Source organism: Cydia fagiglandana, chromosome 7 (genome assembly GCF_963556715.1).
Source record: "Cydia fagiglandana chromosome 7, ilCydFagi1.1, whole genome shotgun sequence".
In the NCBI taxonomy this organism is placed as follows: Eukaryota; Metazoa; Arthropoda; class Insecta; order Lepidoptera; family Tortricidae; genus Cydia; species Cydia fagiglandana.
The window spans coordinates 5919496-5939336 of NC_085938.1; the positions used below are offsets into that span (position 1 = coordinate 5919496).

Sequence of the window (19841 nt, forward strand, 5' to 3'; positions counted from 1 at the left end):
ATACATTTTGTCTGATCAGATGTCGACGTTTTCTATGGAAAAGCCAAAAAAAATTCCCCGATTTTAGGGTTGGTCCCATAGTAAAAGTAGCTCAGTTTAGCGAGTAAAATCAAGCCCTGGAATTAAAGCCCCATTGTCAGACACATACTGTATAAACTCCCGCCGAATATCCCTTCTTGCTTGATAGAAATTTCTGGCGTATTTGGGTGGTAGGGCGCTACCGTGCTTACCTCTTCCAACTGATTGGGATTGAGTTGATTCTTGTCCACGATCCTTTTATAAGTCCTCATGCTCATGCCTGGAGGCACTTGGAACTCACTGTCGCCTGTATTCGGCAGAGCTCTGGAATAAATTACATCTGGCATTACAGACTCGCAAGTTGCGGAAACTTTTATATGTTCTCACATTTTGCTTAATTTGTCATTACAGAAAAAGTAAGGACAAATCGCCTAGCATGGTACGGGCATGTGATGCGGAGGGATGAAAGTCAGGTGACGAGAAAGGTACTACGAATGAATGTGGAGGGAAGTATGAGGAGAGGAAAACCTAGGAAAAGGTGGATGGACTGTGTGAGAAATGATATGACACGAACGCAAGTGAATGATGAAATGACGGGCGACAGAGAGGTGTGGAAGAGAAAGACATGCTGCGCCGACCCCAAATGAATGGGACAAGGGCAAGAGAATGAATGAAATAAATTATTTTACAGTACATATGGTCCTATTTTTCCGCACTAGTGCGTAAAATAGCACTTTTCGTGCGATGTCAAAAGTTTAAAGGGCCATATGTAGTGTAAAACGTTGTACGATACACGTGCGAATAGATAATTCGCAACTCGTGTCGATTTAAAACACTCCCTTCGGTCGTGTTTTAATTTATCGCCACTAGTTTCGAATTTTCTGTTTTACGCACTTGTATCGTAAGTAACTATTTCACCACACCAGCTCGGAAAGGCTTACTTTGCACTTCAAAAACTGATAGCAAAGTTGCATTTTATTCACATGTGAGGCAAAGTAATCAAATGCAAATTTTGAGTTGTTTTGTTATGTTTGCTGGTAGAATTGACTTTTAAATGATGATTTTGGATAGTAAATAATTAATAACATTCATTTTGATTTTTTTGTTTTGATTCGTTCGATATTTTACATTTAATATTTGCTTTGGGTTGGTGTGGTGAAAAATTTTGTGTTTCACTCGGGGGCAAATTTTGTTTAACCCTCGTGCTTTGATACCCTCGCAACGCTCAAGGTTCCAATTTTGGAATCTTTCGCTTGCTCGGGTATCAATATTAGCACGAGCGGTTAAACAACAACTTTGCCCCCTTGTAAAACAAATAACTATTGCTTAATGAGAGAGTGAGACGCAATGCACATTGGACAAAGAAATTGGATAGGTGGAGTAACGCCCTAAGGCCCACTTGCACCATTTCATTAACCCGGGGTAACCCGGTTAAACCTGGCGTTATCATGGTTAACAGTACAATTTGACACTAGGTTAACGGTTTAACCGCTTAATCCCAGGTTAGTGAAATGGTGCAAATGGGCCTAAAGCACTCACCTGTAAGGTAGCAACAGTATGTCCGTGGCAAACTTCAGTATGAGCGAGGCCAGTTTGGGCTTCTCCTTGAGATTCAGATCTGCTTCTTTAATGGTGCCCAACAGTGGCATTATTAACACCAATATTCTGTAAAAAAAGAAATGGTTTCATATTGGGAACGTGCTAAGTCGGTGGCGCTGATCGTCGCAAACACAGGTAATCGATATTAAACTTTCGTGAGACATATTTTAAATTGTTTATACGACAAATGACAATTTGTGAGGTTGTGTCATTATATGTAAATGTCATATTTTCATAGAAATTTTACATTAATGATGACGTTTATACGACAACGGTTTCACTCACTTGAATTTTTTGTCGCTATCGGTGACATGTTTCGAGCTCGAGCCTGAGGAAGGACCCCCGACGGGCCCGAAACATGTCGCCAATAGCGACTAAAAATTCAAGTGAGTGAAACCGTTGTCGTATAAACAATTTAACACAGGTAATCTTATGGAATGTCCGACATTAGTACTAGCGGCAGCCGCTTGAACTAATTTTACTCCATAAGATTTAACGTAGAAATTCCGACAAAATGAGGGCAGCACCAGTCGTGCACATAGCGAATACGCTTCCATGTACAGAGTTGCTTGCCTGCATCTCTCTCTAATATTTGGGTCAAAATTATTTGCGTTGTCTTGTTTTTTGTCCCCGAAATGTGATGGAGAGGAGCTTTTTGTGTACGGTAAAATTTAGTTTTAAATTATTCTTATGTTAATTATAATCTACAGCTAGAAAGACATGCAATAGCACTCGACTTTTTTTATTTATTTGATTAAAGACAAAAATACAAGCGTGACAGAGTGGTCACAACACCACGAAAAGAATTTCGAGCCATTTGTCTATTACTAATGAATGCAACTAAAAAGAGAAAAATTTTTGTCTTTAATAGTCTAAGATACGTTATATATGGTCGACCTTCAACAATATATCTGACGGATCAAACGACGGATTTGTCCTCAGTTTGCTTTGCTGATAGTATTGCTAAGGGATGCTGGTACTTTTTGCCACGGCTAACTAGCAAATCAGGACTAAACATATCCGGTAAAGACAAAAAACTGTCTAAGATAACTTTGCACTGACTCAAATAGGACAATGTGAGGTTGTCATTATAAATGTCATATATTCATTGAAATTTTACATTATTGATGATGTTTATGCGATAACGGTTTCACTCATTTGAATTTTTAGTCACTATTGGTGACATGTTTCAGGCTCAAGCCTGAGGAAGGACCCCCGACGGGCCCGAAACATGTTCCCAATAGCGACTAAAAATTCAAGTGAGTGAAACCGTTGTCGTATAAACATTTTAAAATATGTCTCACGAAAGTTTAATACCGTAAAGACTAGCAATTTTAATAACAAAACTTCCGTCAGACACAGACATATTAAATATCTTAAGAACGGGTCACTCACGTACACGTCACGTAATACGTGAGTGACCCGTACTTAAGATATTTAATATGTTTAATACCGATTAATGATGACATTGCCAGACTTTGTCATTGCAAATAGCATGCAGAGTTAACGTGACCTTTGGATCTTCTTTAAAATAAATATAAAAGTAAAGGTACTTACCCATCCTGGTGGCCTTGAGGCTTGTTCTCAATGGCCTCTAGCAGAGATGGCACCAAAGCCAGTTGTTGCTCGCGCGGCAACCTCGGGAATCCCATTGTGATGTAAATTATAGTAAAATTCTGAAAACATATTTCAGTTCATTAAAAAATTATTTATTTAAATTGTTAATGATTAATTTTTAATTTTGATGTGTTCAACATGAAGGTGGGTAAATGTGTTATTTCATTGAAAAATAAACCCAACGTAGTAACATTTTGCTATACCACTTATGTACACAAGTATTCTATTGTACTTATGTTTTTTTTTTCTTGAACAAAAGCAAACCTTGGCAGGGAGTCATTTGATAGTAGTTCCATTCAGCACTGTGTAGGGCATAATTCCATTCATTCACCATTTGTTACAGTCATCTCTCCAAATAAAAGATTAATGACATCACCTACCTAGTACTTATACAAGATATTACCTATGATGATATGATATGATGCACTTTGCACAGAATTAGAGATGATAGATGGAGCAAGAGAATATTACACTGGCACCCTCGCATGCTAGCAAGACCAAGATGCTCTCCAAATCGAAGATGGGCAGATGATGATGAGATGATATAACATAAGCTGGAAATACATGGACTCGACAATAGAGATGCAACGGATAGTTGTTTGGCCGGATACCGGATACCGGATATTCGGCCTGACCATCAGCCGAATATCCGGTATCCGGCCGCCGGATATCCGGCATGCGGAACTATACCTACATTTCGGTTTTTCAGGTGCGCATTCTGCAGGTTTGACCTGTTTCGTAGTGAACGTTCGCGCGGACTTATTTCTCGGTTCGAAATGAGTGCGCGTGCAAGTCAATGGCATTTTTTTTTTTTTAAATAATAAACAAGTACGATTATGACCGTGTTTACTCCGAAATCAAGCAATGTTACTATCCGGTATCCGGCCGGATAGTAGGTCACTATCCGGTATCTGGCCGGATAGTAAAATAATGGCCGGATAGGCCGGATACCGGATAGTAACCGGATATCCGGTGCATCTCTACTCGACAAGCTAAGGACAGAGGTCTTTGGAAGGGCTTGGAGGAGGCCTTTGCCCATAAATGGTTACCTCACATAATGTATCATGTGTTAAATATAAATGTTAGTGTAATATTATGTCAGAATAAAGGCTTTATTACTATTAATATGATGCACTTACAATGATAAAGCTGTTGGCCTTAGGGTCCCTGTAGAGCTGCAGCAGTGTCTCCACGGGCAACTGTACGTCAGCGCGGCACTTCACTCTCTTGTTCACATGCACCAGCAGCTCCATCACTTTTGTGCGCACCTAGAATATGAGTAGTTAATATTGTGAGGAAGGCTCCGCTAACTCGTACATGCTGTCAACAGCCAACACCCTTGAGGATTTGGGCCTTTAAAGACAATTTATCTTCGTGAGTCTAAGGGCCAGTTGCACCAACCATACTTAGCAGACTGATCAACACCTCTGAACAGAGTACAGGCCTGTCTCCATATTGCGCGGCGAACTATCGAACATTGGCTCGCGAGGCAGCCACACGCAATGGATACCGGTTTGGCTTGCGAGCTAAAACAATCAGATCGAGTTGGCTCGCGAGTCAACCCGGTATCCATTGCGCGCGGCTGCCGCGCGAGTCAATGTTCGATAGTTTGCCGCGCAATATGGAGACGCGCCTTACTATGAACATTCTCATACAATAAAATATAGCGAACACTTTAACGGTGACAGATGGTTTGGTGCAACCAACTCTGAATGTACATTAAAATGTACATGTTAGTTGCAAAGTTGGCAATCATGCCAATTTTGTCTTGAACACAATTACAATCTAAAATTGAATACATTAATATCCCAAAGACATTCATCCAAATCAGTTATCTTAACAGCTCATAGCAAAATTCAATCAGATGTAACCCGAGAATGGGGTCCCTTTGTTTGACATAAACTTTTAAGTCATAATGTATTGTTTGTCATATTATCATTAGTCCTAAAACTGAAACCATTAACGTTTTAGGATTTTCGTAAGGTTTAAGACATAATAAGGTTGCATTTTAATGAACACAATTGGTTGTTGATTTAAAAATATGACGCATTTTAAATTAGAATACATAACGATTGATTGATTGATTTCTATACCAGCCCCTACACAACACTAACTTTAAGAGAAATCAATATTTTGTTAATTTCAGTCTTTATACCTGTTCATGCGCCGAAGACAGCTTCAAGATTACAGGAGGCAGGAAACGTCCAAGGCAACTCTCTAACTGGTCATCGGTTTCCGCGTTCCCAAGTCGCAGGAACACTCGATCCAGCAACACTACGAAAGAATGCACCCAAAAATAAATTAAACCACAGCAGCCGGCCCTAACATAAGGTTAACCCGAGCCATTGTTTTGCTTTCTAAAAATGTACAAATGTAAAATTGGCACTTACACAAATCATTGGAACAGTCATTTTCGTTATCGCCTACTTCCATTTCCGACATAATTGAGATTTTATTTAGAAACTGCTTTTAATTTCTCGAAGATTGTCTCAAAATTCCAAAACGGAATGACAGGACAAAATATTATGATTTGACGTTTTAGTATTGTGACCAGTGTTGCCAGGGCTCTGGAGTCCTAAGTTACGTTTCGTTTCCCTAAAAGTCACGTTTTTGCTGCTTAAGTCACATTTTTATATTATTGTATTGTATGGGTAGGTATAGCTGGTCAAGCAAATCTTGTCAGTACAAAAAGCCGCGATATTCAAATTGTCTATGAGACGATATATCCCTTTACGCCTACATTTTTCAAATTTGACGCCTTATTCTACTGACAAGATCTGCTAGACCAACTTTAAATCGATTTTAAGATTCAGAAACTAATATATTTCACAAAAAATCTACTAACTTTATATGACTTTTCTTTTTGAAACACACATTTTCATACTTAATGCTATTTGTGATCGATTTCATGAATTTTATCGTATCCGGACTAGTTAATTTTTCGCCAATCTGATTAAATTGCCCGATCGAATCAGGACGTGCGGACGCAAACGCCAATTTGGCTCGCCGATTATGACCGATATTACCGATAAAACGGAGTACAGGCGCAAGAATACCAATTTGTGACGCCAGTATTTTCTTTTTGGGGCATTTTTTCAATTTAGGGGCACTAATATCTAATATCACGATAAATCTATTGATATTTTTGTTCCTGAAAATAATAAATTCTACCAGCAAAATGTGCACTTGATTACTTTGCCTCACATGTGGATAAAATGCAACTTTCTTATCAGTTTTTGAACAATCACGAGAGCCTTTAAGCGGTATCCAGACGGGATGAACAAATCGACTGATTTGATCAGAAATAAAATTGGCGTCAAACTAAATAACACCGTCATGTCAAGGTAACAAGTCTAATTTTGCCACGACTATTATAATAAACGTGATGGTGGATGTAACGTCAAAGTGCCAGTGCAAGTGTCAACTTGGGTGCGTTCACTGCGTTCCTAAATAATACGAATTGCAGAATTAAACTTGTCCAAAATTCGACTAGCTTAAAAAGTCACAAAAATTGCCTCATGATCGAAAGTCACGCACATGTCACATGAGAAGGCCAAAATTCACGAAAAATGTGACTTTTGTGACCATCTGGCAACACTGATTGTGACAATTTATGGTAGCATCTGTTTTATTTTTAAAAGATCTGTAAGGCTTCATTTACACGAATGAAGTAGTTAGTGGTGAAATAACGCCAAGCGCGCACCACGATTTTAATTTTTGCGACACGATTTTAGAATCGCGCTGTAATTTATCGCAGAAAATTCAGTGCGCGCACTGCGATGAAAAAGTCGACGATTTGTTCATTAAACAACTGTACCGCTATTCGGAACCTAATAATAATATTGAGAATGGCAACCCTGTTGTCGGTCGTATTGTCCTTTTCTAGCATATACGTCCCTCTCTCTCCCACACTCCCACCACACAGCAGTTTGCTTTTTTGGCGGTTGTCGCAAAAACAAATTTCCAACTCATTGGCTTGCTGTTTTTCCATCTGGAAGGTCGTGAAGCTAAACTGCTGGTGAGTTTTTGAATTTGTACCCCAGTTTAGCTGACTATATTGAAAAACAGTTTCTAACGGCTTTTGCCGTTCGAAATAAATATTTAAATTTTGTGTCCTTTAAACTATCTAGCAAATAAAAACGATCCGGAATAATAATGTGTAAGTTTTCAAAGGCTGCCTGCGCGCATCGTGGCTATGCTAATGAAAATACTAAAACACATAATGTTAGAAAACACATCGAGCTGGTAAAGCGTGCACTTGTCACCATTAGAATTTAATTAATTTTATACCTACATTAAGTCTCTTCTGAGTCTTATTAGTTTACTTAAATCTTTGTGTGTCTATAGTAACGGTTGAAATTATAACACTTAAATGGTGATGTGTGGAGGCATACCCTTCAGTTTTTAAGTGATTTGTGTTTTCGAATACGAAAGGATCGGATAGTTAATACGTGTTACGTAGAACTAAGTATTCAGATAGAAGCTTATAGACGTGTAGGTTTTATCTATCCAAGTATCCATCAGCAACTTGTCGTTTTATCCCGTTCCGGGTTAAATATAATATTGCAAAATGAATTTTTTGGTAATAAACTTGCTGATAAATAACGTGTACCCGCTTGGGAGTCGACGAAGCCCCGCTTCGCGGGGCTTCTATTTCCACCCTGAGGGACACAAGGTAACGAACAAACCTACATCGCAAGCATTGCATTTATTTTTGTGGAAAGTGAGTACTTCGGCAGTACGTAAACTTAAATCTGACTAGACAAAGAGAGAGATTAGCATGGCTCTGCGCAAGAATGTCATGGAAATCCTTAAGTATTTCGCTCCTTATCTACCAACTTATATCTCTCCAACTAGATCTTTGATTTTGAAAAAAAAAAAAAATGGTTAAAATGTAGGTAGATAGGTATCTTTTTAAATAAATAACAGGTACTTACTAACGGTTTAAAAGGTTAAAGAAAAGACCTCTTGCATGTAGTTGCTATATGTGCTTGTATTATTTTGGATTTGAATAACTTCATTATTCTATATGTAACTACATACAAGAGGGTCAATCTTTAAGCCTACCTACCTACCTACATAAATAGTACCTACACTTGTAAACGTTTTAAATAAAATCGGAAGCCTGTGACTTGAAAGGGCATTAACGATATGGGAATCTTTAGATTGATTCATTGACGAAGACGCATGGTTTGCTTCATTCATATTGTCAAATTATATTCGCTAACTGTAGAGTTAAAGTTTAGTTATGGCAAATCCTGAATGACACTTTCTAAAAGTGCCTATTAAAGTAAATCCTTTCCCCTTGTCGAGCGAGGAACTCGCAACTAAGGGAATATTACCCATAAACTTCATTTGAATGATATTCTTAAGCCTATGTCTGTTATGGTTCCACCTGCGTAAGGTGTGCCTAAGAGAATCTGTTATTCAGTCACAAACTAACGTCAAGTTATTTGTGATAAACCAATATGTTGTGTACCTATCTAAGCCTGCGCAAGGCTGCCATGTTTCCACCTGCGTAAGGTGTGCCAAAGAATCTTTGATTCATTTACAAACTGATGTCAAGTTATTGATGATGATATTACAACCTATGTAAGCCTGCGCAAGGCATGTCAGAAATTTAAATGATATGGTAATAACACAGGCTAGACCACAATTATAAATATATATATAAAAAAAAAAAAAAAAAATATGAATATGTAAATACCTCCTCTTAGAGAAAGTAAAAGGGTTCTAACAAAATAATGTTCTGGGTAAAAATCAGTCGAAATAGGCAAGGCCTCGTTATTCGAGTTTTCATTTTTGTTTACCAATCTTTTTTAAGGGTCCCGAACACCCTATTGGCTAAACCCAAAATTGGACTAATGACATTTCTAAAATTATAATATAATAGGTATAAAATAACATAAGATTCCAGGCCTATCTCGACTCATTTTTATTTTAAAGATGAAAAAATCTTTGCACCCTAATACTTTTAAAATTGTGGTCTGGAGACGCTAAGCCTCATAATGTGGGTGGCATAGATAATACTAAGAGATTTAGTCACCTAAATTCTACCACAAGCCCAGGCACAATATTGATAATTAGAATAAGGTGTGGTCAATCGTCCAAGGTCCAGATAACTACTCTGTGGACTCTAATTAAATCAGGCTCACTTAAGCTCACGACACGACATAGCTTACGGTTCAATTCTGAAATAAGCTATGTTTAATATCACTCATGGTGTGAAAATAAAATTACAAGAGCACAAAGAGTCTGCTCAAGGTGTACAAAGGGTTCCGTTTAGCGGCCCTATGAATATCTAAAAATCTTTGAAGTCTATGCCTGCTATGGCAGACTAGAAATTAATATAAATTATATTTGCCTCGAGAGCACTAGTTTTTCAGTTAACATGTTTAAGAGTACCTACCTATGAGGTACACGATATAACCAAGGTTACCTATTTAATTGTTATATTCCTGACTGGCATGGTATAGGAAAATTGTCATGTGCTGCACAAGCATGTTAGAAATAAAAATATACAAAACTGACCTAACGGGGCGTTTATGAATGATTTATTTTACACCTTTATGTCTGTCTTGTGACCCTTGAAGATTTGAACCACCTTGATCGTAAGTGCTCCTATGCACAGATTAAGTTTATTTTAAACTACCCATGCCCTAATCTCAAGGGCACGCGCTTCTATGCACGGACCAAATATTGTTATCACTTAATTCACTTATCATTATTCATCATAGTTTGATACTATACGTTTAACAAATGTACCCACCGTGGAATGTAATGTACCCACGACATAAGGTTTTTAATAAACAGTGACTTAATGGTTTGCACGAACGGTTCTAACTAGTATAACTTCGGCGGTCACGTCTAGGGCATGACCCTCTAGTTATCAATTTATACAAAATTATAGCATTGTGATACGGTTTGCTTTGCACAATAAAAATGGGAAACAGGCCTTGCGAAAAGGCGAAGCTATTTTGAAACGCGAGTACTTTTCGAAAATACATTGTAATAGATATAAATATGTCTTTGTCGTGGAACAAGTACACCCAAACAAATGCAGTCATTTATTATAATATGTTGGCAAAACTCTGCCAAAGAGTTATATAATCTGTCTATACAGTGTAACCAAGGCATCAATGCACATGAATCTCTTGAAACATGGTGGATCAATTAATTTACACCCCGTCTGTGTCTTGCTCCTACCAAATCCACAAGTTAAGGACCTCAACCAATATATAGGTACCCTTCTCGCTCGAGACCTGTAAAAAAATGTACACAATAATTTCATGTAGTCAAGTGTCGGTAAACTAGGTCCCCACCACTTGGCGCTATCGGGAATATATATGCAAGAACTCTGTATATTGCCTCCCAGGAGGCGGGACGTTATTAGACTATCCTATAAAGTAGGCCAGAGATATAGTATACAAAAGTACACTGGCCCAAATTCAGTAATATTATATTTCAGAATATATAATAACATTTACAATCTTGCTATTATTGAAATATAAACAAGGTACAATTATCCTTAGTTCATAAGGAGGATAAGTATACCTAAATATGTAATAGATTCGACAAAGTGCTGATTCTAGCATTGGATGAAATAGGTCCCTCTTAAAGGGCCTCTGCGCTGTTGGCTTTGGGCCACGGGCGCCCGGCAAAAGGTCGGGGACCCCCTGGTTTCGCACAGTTATTGCAAATAATGTAAAATCACGAAATAAGTACATAAATTTGTATATCGGTTAAAAGCACCTATGCGATGAGCTAGGGTTTCGAATTAAGTATCTTATTCCTTATAATTTACACACTGAATATTCAGAATTAAGCAATGTCTATGAATAGTTTACAGAAATTAAGCCTCTTTAGCGGTCAGAACCAATAAAGTTTCAAGGCTTATGTCTACCAGTAGGCACCAGATAAAGTAAAACACTGAGAAATTACTCTTACTACATATATACAAATTAATGAGTAAAATTAAGGTTATGATAGCTAAACATGAGTTTAATTAGAATGACTCTGCAAATATCATTGATAAAGTTCTGTGGCAATTCTACATTAACCATTTGAACGCTAAGAACACCAAAAAGCGTCATAATTAGTGCTCACAGCGCAGTGAACACATGAATGTTGTGGCTTAAGCTCTCAAAGTAACCTTCACACTTTCAAGTAAGGTTTATTTAGGTACATTGACTCGCGTTCTCGTTAGTAAAGCCAGGTAAAGCGTTTAAAAGGGTTAAATGCATTTTATAGCTATAACCTATAACAAAGTATATGGCTTACAGTCATTAAAGAAATTTAGTGATTCTCTATGACATTTCAACAAGTACCTAATTTTATTAACTTTGTGGTGATAGTGATATAAAGAATAATTAAAATATTCGTCTACTTAATCCCGAGGGATTCTGGAAATAAGAAAGGTCCTGTCCTTGTTATATTCCTGCAACTGCTTACTTTACTATTATAGATAATTATTATCAAATTTGATAATAATTGCTACTTATAAATAAAAACTACTCTAGTACTTTATTATTTTTATCTTCTCATACTTGAATTACATTACTCCTTATAACAGATGTTGTATGCTCCTTGAAGAGTAGACTGACCTATCACATCTTTTTTTTTTACCCAGTTTTCATGTAATTAAGTACCAGTATAGCACCCTTGTTCTTTTATTATTTATTCTTTTGAACATTTATAAGTACATTAAGTACGTATATAAAATGCTAAGTTAGTATCATTATATAATGGAATATCAAATTGTATGCTTTACTAAATACCTCTCTCCTCACGGGTGTTAAAATAAAGGGTGTACTGCATAATTAATTAAACACTCATAATATAATAATATTACATATACATAATAAGTACATGTATAAATCACATTGGCTTGGCGTCTTCCCACCACCAGGCGATAACAAACACGTCTCAATATTATTATTAGGTTCCGAATAGCGGTACAGTTGTTTAATGACAGCGTTTTACACAAAAATAAAACGCTAATTAAATAACTTACCCTATTCGGAACCTAAAGTTTTAATCCTGCCTGGTGTAAATATGTATAATTTTGAGACAATGAGTTGGAAATTTGTTTTTGCGACAACCGCCAAAAAAGCAAACTGCTGTGTGGTGGGAGTGTGGGAGAGAGAGGGACGTATATGCTAGAAAAGGACAATACGACCGACAACAGGGTTGCCATTCTCAATATTATTATTAGGTTCCGAATAGGGTAAGTTATTTAATTAGCGTTTTATTTTTGTGTAAAACGCTGTCATTCTCGACATGGATGTCGTACCAGTCGCTTGTCGTGAAACAATATGCAATCGCTGTATGACTGAGTATATATACCAGAAAGGTGATCTCCTTTTATTTCTATAATTAAACGGTCAACATCTAGCGTCTCATCTTGTAACTCCATTGGAGAAGCAGGTTCCGATATGTTGACGCTTGGAGAGCGAAATGCGGACTGAGGTCCCGGCTGCGATTTTATTATCGCAGTGCGCGCGGGGCCATACAGCTTCGTATGCTGCAATTCACTTTGCGACAATCGCGTCGCGCGCTGTCGCGGAAAAATGTAACAAATCACAATTTTAAAATCGCTGCGGTTTTTTTGTCGCATATGCGCGCACCGCCATATAAACCCATACGTTACATTTTTGCGACTAAATTATCGCGCGACAAAAAATCGTGGTGCGCGCTTGGCTTAACGAAAATGTAACCGTCCAACAGCTTTTCAAAAGGAGAAGAACGGTAAATTTGAAAATCGGTTATGCAAAGATTCAAGCTTGTATAATAATTTCTATGTCACGTCCTTTTCTACTCATAAATATGGTTTGCCTGATTGCGAGATTATGGTACATAATTTAATTCTTTGACTTTTATGATAAGCACTGGTATAATTTGGCGAAGCAAAATTTTTTTGTCAACTTAAATATCCTTGACGATTATATCTAGACACGCGGCAGCGTGTCAAGCCAAGTTCAAGCAAAGGAACTGGCTAGCCAGCGCCAAGTGTAATATTACACGAACCACTTGGTGCCAATTTTGACCCTTCTATAACTCAAAACATCTTTAACGTAAACACATAAAACTACGTGTGTTTAATTATATCCATAAGGACATCTAGAAGCCAAGTCAAATCTAACCTGCTTTAAGATCTCGCATTTTTTTTTAAATAACAGCAAAAAATTTCAAATTCAAAAAATTTCAAAATTCTTTATTTCATAATAATATACATCTTTTGTGATACAGGGGATGGAGCCGCCCGGTAAGCTTATGCTTGTGTTGGGAGACACCGCTCTTCCCTAGGTTTATAAGTAGTACTATTTTTTATTTTTTATTACAGCAATTGTTATAGGTATCCAATAAAGCAAAGAAATAGAGTTTAATACTTGTTTATAATGTTATTTTGTTCCTATAAATACATATTTGGATTTGCATAGAACTTGGCACTCATTTAGATATCTATTCTTTTTGCGGCGAACCCCACAGCCAAGCATAATTTTTGTATTGAACTTGGCTCTCCTTTTTTACATTTATGTTTTTGATGGGATCATGTATACATAGCATAGTTTGGTACACCTAGCAACACTAATTAGCTGGCGTTGGCCATAGAGTATATATAGACTTTGGCGTTCATTTTGACAATTTGATTTGACACTTATTTCTTGTGAGATTTGGTGATTTGTGAGTGATGCGGCGTTATCAAAAAACAAAGCTTGTATAATTTACTAGAAAACAAAACAAACGTTATTCAATCATGGTGAAGCTTACGACGGAACTCATACAGAACTCTATGCAGTATATGAATCCCTGTCGGGATCGCGAATTAGACTTGAGAGGTTAGAAACTGAATCGTCCTCATACATAACCTCATACTTATTTTCTCCTTTAAACTATGATTTTAAATAAAATAATCTATATACCTTTGGCCTGAATGTACGCAGAATATCCAGGCTACGTTTGTACTGTAATTCTAGCTGGACTTTTTGCTACAGTAATCTTGGTTTTATTGATTGTTTAAACTTTTCTGACTATCCTCATCTTTTTTTGTAGGTTACAAAATACCACAAATAGAAAACTTGGGGGCAACACTCGATCAATTTGATACCATTGATTTCTCAGATAATGATGTAAGAAAATTGGATGGTTTCCCGTTATTGAAACGCTTGAAATGCATATTACTGAACAACAACAGGATTGTGTAAGTACATATTATTATAACTTTTTAAAATAAAATAATATGTATATTCATTTTGCTTTTTGCACCATTAACCTGTGATGCCTATTATGCCATTAAAGAAAGCAGAAAAATAATGGTAAGATACTTAAATCAAAACAAATCCAGTTCAAGCTTTGACCCTTATAGAAATAAAAATATATTGCCCTGGGTCTTACACGAGGTTATATATAGGCTGATATGTTAAATGTTGCCATTTATTACAGGAGGATTGGTGAATCATTAGAGCAGTATTTACCAAATTTGGAGTCTTTGATAATGTCCAACAACAATATAACGGAACTTGGTGATTTGGATCCTCTAGCTACATTGCCGAAGCTGAGAACACTGTCCCTAATGAATAATCCAGTGGCAAATAAGCAACATTACAGGTTAGTAGGATAAAAAGACAAGGTTAGGGACATAATTTATAAAATGAGCTGAATCTGGAAAAGATCTGGTCACAATTTGCATGTGACCCTCAAACTCACCATATAAGAAGACCTCTATGATGTCAACTAAACTACTGCCACTGTAGAAAATATTCTGACCTTTACACAAATATTCCTTTTACTTTACGCGCTCACCACAATCCTAGTCTGAGGTCTAGGGAATGCTCCCGGTACTGAGTTTGTATGGCGAGAACCAGGAATTCCCGGTTCTGGTACTGTATTTGTATAGAAAACCAGTACTGGGAACACTCCCTAGTGAGGGCTACTGTTAAATTAATTGTAATGTATGTATTATAAATGTATAATTACCTACTTTTGTCAATCTTGCCTGTTCTACTTGGTTAATAAAGAAATTTTGTATTTCATTGTATTTTGGTATCCTAAAGCAATTCAGGTTTTTGAACTTGCTTCTTTCTAAACTATCTCAAAGCCCCTAAGTAAATGAATAATTCAGATGTTCCAATAATTAATTCAAAAAATGAATATTTGTTTTACTGTTAATGAGCTAAATTATCTTTTGCAGAGCTTATATTGCATTCAAAATGCCAGAACTAAGATTACTTGATTTCCGAAAAATTAAGCAAAAAGAGAGGGATGATGCCAATGTGCTGTTCAAGAGTAAAAAAGGCAAAGAAATGCAAAAGGAGATCAGTAGGAAGGCAAAGACATTTGTCCCCGGAGGAAACTTGCCTGACAACAAAGTCACTAGTAAGTTCTTTGACCATTTACTAACCATTTCAGCAGTATGAGAGAGCAAATTATGAGGCCAGTTTATTGAGATATTTCAATTACACACATTAGTGGGAACTCTTATATTAAAAATTATTTTATCATAAATTATTTTTTATGGGGTAGATTAGTTTGCTGTAGGTGCCTACTTTATATTACCTTTTATCAGTATTGTGGTATTTTATCTAATTATTTTGACATTTTATAAGCTGAGAGAAGGCCCTAATATACCTATTGGTTTTGAAAATTCTGCAAAGAACATAAAGTGATTTGCTACTATATCAATTTAACTCAGAACCATTAGTGGAAGAAATGCACAAATAGTCTAATCACTGTGGAGGTTATTGTGTCCTGTGTCCAGCAGCAGACATTTTTTTGGGTGATATGATAATGATACTTTTATTAATTTCTATAATTTCACCTTCCAGACCTTACTCCTCAAGAGATTCACAAGATCCGAGAAGCCATCAAGAATGCCTCGTCCCTGGTGGAGGTTGAGAAGCTTACAAGGATGTTGCAGTCAGGGCAGATTCCTGGCCAGAAGCCATTGCAGGCACAGCCAACAAACGGCCAGCGTAAGATAGCTTTTTGTTACTCTCTACTTGGACAATATTTTTGTTATATAATGCTATTTTCAAGCAATAGGTAACTAAGGTGTCCCTTATTGGCAAGGAATGGACAGCCAACAATGTAATAACTTTTGATGAATATGTCATGTTTAGGTCACTTACAATATATATTATTTTGTCATCCAACTTACATAATAATATGTACTTGAAAAAAAATCAGCTCAATCGAACCTGGAAAAACTTACACAGGGCGCATTTTCTATTTTGACTGCCCCATAGGCTCTGCACGTTTTTAATATTGTTGTTTTAGTACTACATATTTTTAGTATTGTGTTATCAACTATGGCAGTCTATCCGCTAAAAAGCGCCCTGTCTAATTTAGTTTTTATAATAGTTTGATTTTCATTCATCATAAGAAAAATGATAACAAATAATTTCCACAGGAGTCCATCATCAGAAACTGGTTCCTCGATGATGGAGACTGACTCCTGAAAGTGAAGAATGGTGCCTCATGAATTGAATTGATTTGTTTATTCATAATTGAAACAATAGATTTTAATTTAACAATTTTCAATCACAGGGATGAGAGCGGTCAGCACCATATTTGGGTTGAAACAAGGGTTGCAGCCGCCTAATACGTTTTTGGAACAGCTGTACATTTTTATGGCATACCATTTATTTTGTAGAGGTCTTGTAATTCGGCCAGATATAATCTAGGAACAGCGTCAAAACCAGTTTTACAAAAACTTGTCTATGAAAGGTTTTCAAAACAATAGCTCATATAATGACTAACCCATTCAAATAATATTTGCATAAGTTTTTGCTTCAGTAATTTCAATCGATTCTTGTTGGGTTTTAAAAAGAGACTTAGAAGATGTTAAACCTCCCTAAACTCATTTTTGCACAAGTTATGTTGGCATTATTGTGAAAACTACATTTAAAAAAAATGTTGAGGCCCTAAAAAAGAACCCTGACTAAAATACCATTCCCAAATTCAACAAATAATGAGCTCGTTCGGTCCAATTCTTAATATTAACAATGCGATTTATTGCCTGATGCCAATCATAATTTTCTTTTATTTCAGAGGAAGACGAGGAAGAAATGGAAACTGACCAGAATGGCCTGTGAGAATGCGAAACTTACGTTAAGAACAGATACATTTCCTTTAACTTTAAGAATATACTTGTGTGCCGTTGAGCTGATAAGAACATACTACAAATACTGCTTTTAAGGTGGATACTACACAATAAACCTTATTTAGCGAAAGAACAGATACACACTTTCTTATTAGCAAAACTTTTTTTTTAATAAATCAAACTTAAAGTCATTAAATTGTTTTATTTGTTTCTCCATTTAATTTTATTGTCATGTCACTTTTACTAAACATTAATTTATTCAATTGCTAAAGCGTATCCTGCACGCGTTAAATATTTTACACATTTCATTATAATATTACATCAGCTTGGAAAGCTACGTCGTTGAAATACATAAACACATGACAAACATAATGACAAACATAAATATAAATAATTTTAGAACTCCTTAGTAACTTCATACAGTAACTCCTCATTTCCCGCGTCTAATAAAACTGTATACACCATAGGCAGAATAACCGGTCTCCCTATAAGATCCTGCACCGTTGGCCGCTTCGTTGGTAAAATCGATAGCATGGAGTCGATTAGATCCTGTACACCTCGATCATACATCGTCATGTCTATGGGGTGTACGCTTTCACTTGTTATTGCCTTTACTAAGCCGACTAATGTCTGGAAAAATAAACGAAGTGAGGAATAGGTTAAGTAAACTCAAAACTTTTCACCTCATTTTCAATCAGCCTGTGTATTTTGTACGGTGCTAGGACATCCGCCATTTTGCATTATAGCGACATCTAGTGTAGGTCTCAGGCTTAACTTATATCAAAATGGTGGCAAAAACTTGTTTGTACCAATGAGAATTTGAATTCGTACTTGGTAAATGAGTTAGGGTGGTATTCCATCTGTCCAATCCAATGTCATTGCGTCTTCACTCTCTCATTAAGCAAAATGTGAGACAACATACACATTAGACAGGTGGCAATTTTACCACTTTGATGCAACTTACCTCTGATTCAAAAGGCCTTTTATGTGTGCACATTTCATATAATAAACATCCTAGTGCCCAAACATCGCTTTTGGTATCATAAGGCTTTCCTTCGCATAGCTCTGGTGCCAAATAATAAGGAGTCCCAATCACTGTTGAGGTTTTCTTGGCACTAAAAGAAATAAGTATATTAACAACGCCATCTCTTGGTAAGTAGAATGAAATATTCCTTAGAAATCAAAGCTACTTACGAGGCCAACATTTTCGAAATTCCAAAGTCACCTATTTTCACCAGAATTCCATGTTTGCCAGTTAAGAGAATGTTCTCTGCTTTTATATCTCTATGAATCACATTTAGACCGTGTATGAAGTTCACGCCAAGCAGGATTTGTGACAAGAAAAACATTATTTCCTGAAATAAATGAGTAACAAGATTTAATTTAAGACGCTCCCTAAACTAGGGAGCGTGCGTGTAATGCATTTCTCTTTGATTTGAACTGAAATTTACCTGCTGTTTAATTAATTTTGGATAGCGATGGTACATGCATTCAGCCAGGTTACCACCAGTAGCATACTCCATAGATATCATAACATGACGGTCAGTGTAATAGCAATCATAGAACTTAATTATATTGGGATGGTTCATCGCTGACAGAATATCCACTTCATTTTCTATGTCCTGAAGAAAAAACATGGTGAAAAAACACTCTGGTAACGAAGTAGAACTTCCATAAAATGTAAAATGTTTGTTAACTTACTTTCTTGTGGTCTTGTATCTTTATGTCCAATTGTATATCTTTCACTATTGTCACTAGTTGAATATCACGCCTTTCGCATAAAAACACATTTCTGAAAATAAGCGTTCGTTCATATTTTATAAACTATAATTTAGTAAAGATATAAAGAGAAGCTATTTAAACATAACCAAGTGTTCAAAAAAGTTACGTACCCGTAAGTGCCCTTTCCGATGGTTTTTAAAATATGTAAATTATGTTTATTGTACCTTGCTACAGTGTCCATTGCAATTAATACCTAATAAATGTAAAAAAGGAGTCAATTGATTAAGGTGCCGAATCCGTTGCTTAACGGTTTATACGAGGATCCATCGTGCGCATTGTTTTGTGTAGGTAGTATTTGTCGGTTACTTTCCATCTACCCTCAGACTTCCAATTTATAAATATAGATGGTCAAGCAAATCTTGTCAGTAGAAAAAGGCGGCAAATTTGAAAAATGTAGGCGCTAAGGGATATCGTTTCATAGAAAATTTGAATTTCGCGCCTTTTTCTACAGACAAGATCTGCTTGACCTATCATAGATATAAGAATATACAGATACCTTCCAAGCGAGCTGTCAGTGGGACCACTTTTTGTTTAGTGTACGATTAACAAAGCGGCCCACTTTGCTGTAGCCATGTCGATAAACTATCGACATTTCTTGCAATTTTAATTTACTTCAAAGGTTTAACGATACCTGAAATGAACAAAAACGCTTTTATTCTTTATTATGGTTATCAGATCACAATTTTATAGTCACGCCCCAGGAGAGAACCAAGGGAAAGTTATA

The 19841-nt window shown here is 36.4% G+C and overlaps 3 protein-coding genes across 3 annotated transcripts in view; 1 reads left to right on the forward strand and 2 right to left on the reverse strand.

Annotated features, from left to right (window-relative positions):
- The window catches only part of LOC134665778 (proteasome-associated protein ECM29 homolog), a 38786-nt gene extending 33028 nt beyond the window's left edge, over nt 1-5758 (reverse strand). Inside the window, exons 1-6 of the mRNA XM_063522760.1 lie at nt 5625-5758; nt 5390-5508; nt 4374-4502; nt 3175-3293; nt 1558-1683; nt 231-342 (exon numbers count right to left, since the gene is read on the reverse strand). Coding sequence (XP_063378830.1) covers nt 231-342; nt 1558-1683; nt 3175-3293; nt 4374-4502; nt 5390-5508; nt 5625-5676 — 657 coding nt within the window. The 5' untranslated portion in view covers nt 5677-5758. The remainder of the gene's footprint in view (nt 1-230; nt 343-1557; nt 1684-3174; nt 3294-4373; nt 4503-5389; nt 5509-5624) is intronic.
- Nucleotides 5759-13895: 8137 nt separating this feature from the next.
- On the forward strand, nt 13896-17526 carry LOC134665774 (U2 small nuclear ribonucleoprotein A'). Its single transcript, XM_063522754.1, has 6 exons — nt 13896-14072; nt 14287-14434; nt 14677-14841; nt 15425-15609; nt 16059-16205; nt 17284-17526. Exons 1-6 carry the CDS (start codon nt 13991-13993, stop codon nt 17325-17327), a joined length of 771 nt encoding a protein of 256 aa, XP_063378824.1. The 5' UTR covers nt 13896-13990; the 3' UTR covers nt 17328-17526.
- Nucleotides 17527-17696: 170 nt separating this feature from the next.
- On the reverse strand, nt 17697-19367 carry LOC134665773 (serine/threonine-protein kinase Nek8-like). The gene is made up of 6 exons (XM_063522753.1): nt 19228-19367; nt 19037-19127; nt 18787-18957; nt 18530-18690; nt 18300-18450; nt 17697-17965 (listed from the first exon to the last, which is right to left on the reverse strand). The coding sequence occupies exons 1-6, from the start codon at nt 19296-19298 to the stop codon at nt 17732-17734; spliced, it is 879 nt and encodes a 292-aa protein (XP_063378823.1). The 5' UTR covers nt 19299-19367; the 3' UTR covers nt 17697-17731.
- Between the last annotated feature and the right edge of the window lie 474 nt (nt 19368-19841).

Bases quoted from the DNA above. Each gene is read 5' to 3' on its own strand.
- LOC134665774 (XM_063522754.1), top strand. From the start codon at position 13,991: ATGGTGAAGCTTACGACGGAACTCATACAGAACTCTATGCAGTATATG. The intron at 14,842-15,424 runs GTTAGTAGGATA...TATCTTTTGCAG, and splicing joins GCAAATAAGCAACATTACAG to AGCTTATATTGCATTCAAAA. The intron at 16,206-17,283 runs GTAAGATAGCTT...CTTTTATTTCAG, and splicing joins ACAGCCAACAAACGGCCAGC to AGGAAGACGAGGAAGAAATG.
- LOC134665773 (XM_063522753.1), bottom strand. From the start codon at position 19,298: ATGGACACTGTAGCAAGGTACAATAAACATAATTTACATATTTTAAAA. The intron at 18,691-18,786 runs GTAAATTTCAGT...CATTTATTTCAG, and splicing joins CAAAATTAATTAAACAGCAG to GAAATAATGTTTTTCTTGTC. The intron at 17,966-18,299 runs GTAAGTTGCATC...TTATTTTTCCAG, and splicing joins AAAGGCCTTTTGAATCAGAG to ACATTAGTCGGCTTAGTAAA.